The 4,121-nt window shown below is 33.2% G+C and overlaps 1 protein-coding gene across 1 annotated transcript; it reads left to right on the top strand.

The window, feature by feature from the left end:
- The first annotated feature begins 903 nt into the window (after nucleotides 1–903).
- On the top strand, nucleotides 904–3,456 carry LOC101213552 (cytochrome b561 and DOMON domain-containing protein At3g25290). Its single transcript, XM_004149272.3, has 3 exons — nucleotides 904–1,607; nucleotides 1,706–1,960; nucleotides 2,720–3,456. The coding sequence occupies exons 1-3, from the start codon at nucleotides 999–1,001 to the stop codon at nucleotides 3,005–3,007; spliced, it is 1,152 nt and encodes a 383-aa protein (XP_004149320.1). The 5' UTR covers nucleotides 904–998; the 3' UTR covers nucleotides 3,008–3,456.
- Nucleotides 3,457–4,121: the final 665 nt, after the last annotated feature.

The raw sequence follows: 4,121 nt of genomic DNA, 5'->3' as shown, positions 1-4,121 counted from the left end.
GTCTATTTTTCATTCTTAAAAACAAAAATAATATCAAATACAAAACAGAATAACAAAAATTCCACTTATAATTATATATTAAACAACAAATTTTCAAAACGAAAAACAGTTAAAAATAATTATAAAATATAATTTTTTTTTATATTCTATGAAATGATAAAAATTGATAAATTAAACTTCTTCTAATGTCTACTAAACGTGTTGATAAAAGGATCTAATTAAATATTAAAATTTTATTAATATTTTTTTTTGGTTTATTTCGCTATATTTGAGTATGTTTATTTTGAAATGGTTTTTGTGTATTTGTTTATAGACATTTGGTAAAGAAAAGAATAAAAATCCTTTATAAAAATAGAAAAAGAAGAAGAAAGAAAAGAATAAAGACTCTATATGTATAATATTTCATCTTAAAAAAATACATTCGTGATTGTTTATGTTAAGCTAATTCGAAGATTAATATTGAAATGTTAAATATTAAAAAATAGGAATACATAACATAAACGATTAAATTGAAACAATATTTTAATAATAATAATAATAATAATAATAATAAAATATATATAATATGAAAAGATGGAAAGTTGATGATGTAAAATGAGTAAATTAAAGAAGGAAAAGATAGGGATTTGGATATGAATTAAATAGAAAACAATTTAATGAAAAAAAGGGGATTTAGGAAGGACGAAAATGTAATTTGATGGTAATAAACTAAAGTAGTTGGAGAGAAAATAAAAAAGAAAACAAAAATGGGAGAAGCATGGCTGTGCCACCCCAGCAGACGAAGATCCTCCCACCACGTGTCAGAAATCCCCACCTCTGTTTTTAATTATAATTTTTCTAATTATAGCATACTTCTTCCCCCGCTCAATTTATTAAAAACCAAAATAATTTCGTTTTCTATACTTAAAATTATATTCCATTCCAGTCCCCCAAAAATCTCCTTCCCCCCCAGCCCCCAATTCTTCTCCTCTTCCTTCCCTTCCCCCACTCCTTCTTCAATGGTGTCCTCGAATTGGGGGTTGTTCTTTTCCCTTTTCCTTTTTCTTCTCTATTTCTCCCCGGCTTTTTCTCAAACCTGCTCTTCAAGAAAATTCTCCAACAACAATCTCTACTCTCATTGCTCCGATCTCCCTTCTCTTTCTGCTTTCCTCCATTGGACTTACGATTCCTCTAATTCCTCTCTTTCTCTTGCCTTCATTGCTAAATCCACTGGATGGATCGCTTGGGCTATCAATCCCACCTCCACCGGCATGGTTGGCTCTCAGGCTCTCGTTGCCTACCTCCACGCCGGCATTCCTGTTGTTCGTACCTACAATGTTGCCTCTTATGGCTCCATTAGGCCTTCTAACCTTTCCTTCGAGGTTTGGGATACATCGGCTCAGTCTTCCGCTGGAGAGTTCATCATTTTTGCCAAATTGAAGGTTCCAACCTCTGCTACTACGCTTAATCAGGTCTGGCAAGCTGGCCCGTCCGTGGATGGAACTACTTTGGCGGTTCATCCTTTTCAACCCGCCAATCTCAACGCTAAAGGAACCCTAGGTTTGTCTGGTGGTGAAGTGACGAACAACAATAGTGGTGAAGTGGATTCGCGAACAATGAGGAAAAATGTGCCATCTCTAACGATTATTTGTCATCGAAATTTTTGGAATGTTTTTTTTTTTTTTTCGATTTTCTTTATTTGACACTTTTGTTTCCCCCTCCCCAGATTCATGGAGTTTTGAACGCGGTGAGTTGGGGGCTTTTGTTTCCGACTGGCGTAGTGATAGCGAGATACCTTAGGGTTTTTCCGTCTGCAGATCCGGCGTGGTTTTATCTTCATATTTCTTGCCAGATTTCTGCATACGCCATTGGAGTAGCTGGTTGGGGGACTGGAATGAAGCTTGGGAGTGAATCGGAGGGTTTTGTGGCTTACGGTCATCGGAACATCGGAATTGCCCTCTTCTCCATGGCCACTTTGCAGGTATTTCTTCAACCCAATTATTATTTCCTCTGCTTGAGAAATTATTGGTTTTGTTTCGATATTTTCTCTGAGTTCTGCAAATTTTCCGGGAAAATTGTTCTTTCTGTGAGTAACACTGAGAAATTACTTTGACGGTGATTGGAGAAAGGAATTAGGAAATTATATTTTAAGAAAAAGACGTTTTTTATTCAAATATTTTAATTTAATTTGACAGATTTTTCTTAAATTGAACATCTTATACTTTTTTAATTAATATATTAATACGTTAATGTAAATACGATAACGAATTGTTTATCATTTTTATTTTTTTCAAACAGTTTCTAAATTTTAAAGTAATAGAAAGAGAAATGCTTTTTATCATTTTTTTTTCTTCCTATTTTTGCATTTTAAGCCTTTAGAAGATTATATATTTTGAAGCGTTTTTTAAAATCACAAAATATAAAAATTTAAAACTTAGCAAAATTTGTCAACCTCTCTCTAATCTATTTACCACTTCTTAAGAACCTTCATTCAGTAATTGTCATAACCATAGTTGAGGGGAATCCAAAATTGGTAAGAACATTCCATTCAGTTTATGTGCTTACTAAAAACCAATAAACCAATGGGGGTGGTCGGCATCAGTTCAAAATCTATTGGTTGGTCAGGGAAGGATGATGAAGAGAGTTTGTCATGCAGCAAAGATTTAGGCATTAAACAAAAGTTGGGTAATAAAATGAGGAGAAAGAAATGGTATTGATGTATATAGCAAAATTGTGGCAGATGTTTGCATTGTTCTTGAGACCAAAGAAGGACCACAAATACAGAGTGTATTGGAACGTATATCACCACAGCATCGGGTACTCAATTCTCATTCTTGGCATCATCAACGTCTTCAAAGGCTTCAACATGCTCAACCCCGACCGCAAATGGAAGTCTGCCTATGTCATCGTTATCGCTGTCGTCGGTGTCATTGCTATCATTTTAGAAGCCTTCACTTGGGTTGTGGTCTTGAAGAGAAAATCTTCCAACAAATCCACCAAACCATTCGACACCGAAACCCATCAGTAGATGACGACGAGAAAATCTACCTACAAATCCACCAAAGCATTCGATGCAGAATCCCATTAGTAGACGCCGTTGTCTTCCATCTGTTAGATGCCTTATGGTCACTGCTGCTAATACCCTTGTTTCTTTACTTAACTCATCATGTTTATCCTTTTTTCATTCTATAATATATGTTTTAATTAGTCATTGAGACAAAGGGAGAGATGAGAGTTGTTTGTATAATCTATTCTTTTTGTTTTTTATTTTCCTTGTTCTTTTTTTTTTTTTTTGATTTTTTTTTTCCTATAGTACTCTCACTCAACTTTGATCAGTCTCATATTTGTTTATTATACTCAAATTTTTGAGGTAAGTATTTCTAAGCTTTCTTTGTTATCAGAATGTAAATGTGTGGATTTGAATTCAAAGTGTATTTGTGTTTTTTCTCTCATGAATTCAACAGATGTGTATTGTCACATTGATTGTCAACCACCTTACAAAGTTTTCCTTTTTTGTTTTCTTTTTTTTTTTTTACTTATAAACTACATTAAGAAAACAAAAAAAATGAAGTTTCTTAAACCCTAATCAAGTTTTGAAATGTTGAACATGTCCCTTAATCCTGCAAACATAAAAAGGAAGTAATGCTATTTTTGTGAGTGTCCTTGATAACACCAACATCACCCTCTTTTTCTCAACAAACAATAATACTTCACACTCAAAATGTGTAAGCATCTTAATTTGTATACATTGATTGGTAAAACTCCTGGAGCAAGTGGTATAAATCGGTTGGATTATTCCTTACTCTCGAAAATCACATATTTCAAGGTTGTTTGCCAAAATTGATCGATTAAAGCTTTCCAAGATTTGAAGATTCTTATTGTTTTAAGATGCGACAAATTTGAAGATTTACTAATCTCTTTCAAGGTTGACTTAGATTTTTTTAAAAAGAATTGTCTAGATTTACCCAAGATGACAAATGTTGTTAAGAGTATTATTCTTCATGCCCCATACATACATGTCCTATTTTTTTTTATAATAGGGTTGCTCATGGCCTTGCGTCACCATAGGTCTAAGTTCCTCACAATTATTTTTTTGTTTCTATTCTGCCTAGTGAATTTGAAGATTTTTTTTTTTAAGAATT

This window comes from Cucumis sativus, chromosome 7 (assembly GCF_000004075.3).
Source record: "Cucumis sativus cultivar 9930 chromosome 7, Cucumber_9930_V3, whole genome shotgun sequence".
Classification (NCBI taxonomy): Eukaryota; Viridiplantae; Streptophyta; class Magnoliopsida; order Cucurbitales; family Cucurbitaceae; genus Cucumis; species Cucumis sativus.
Note: the sequence above shows the minus strand (reverse complement) of the source record. Positions and strands in the feature narration are given on the sequence as shown.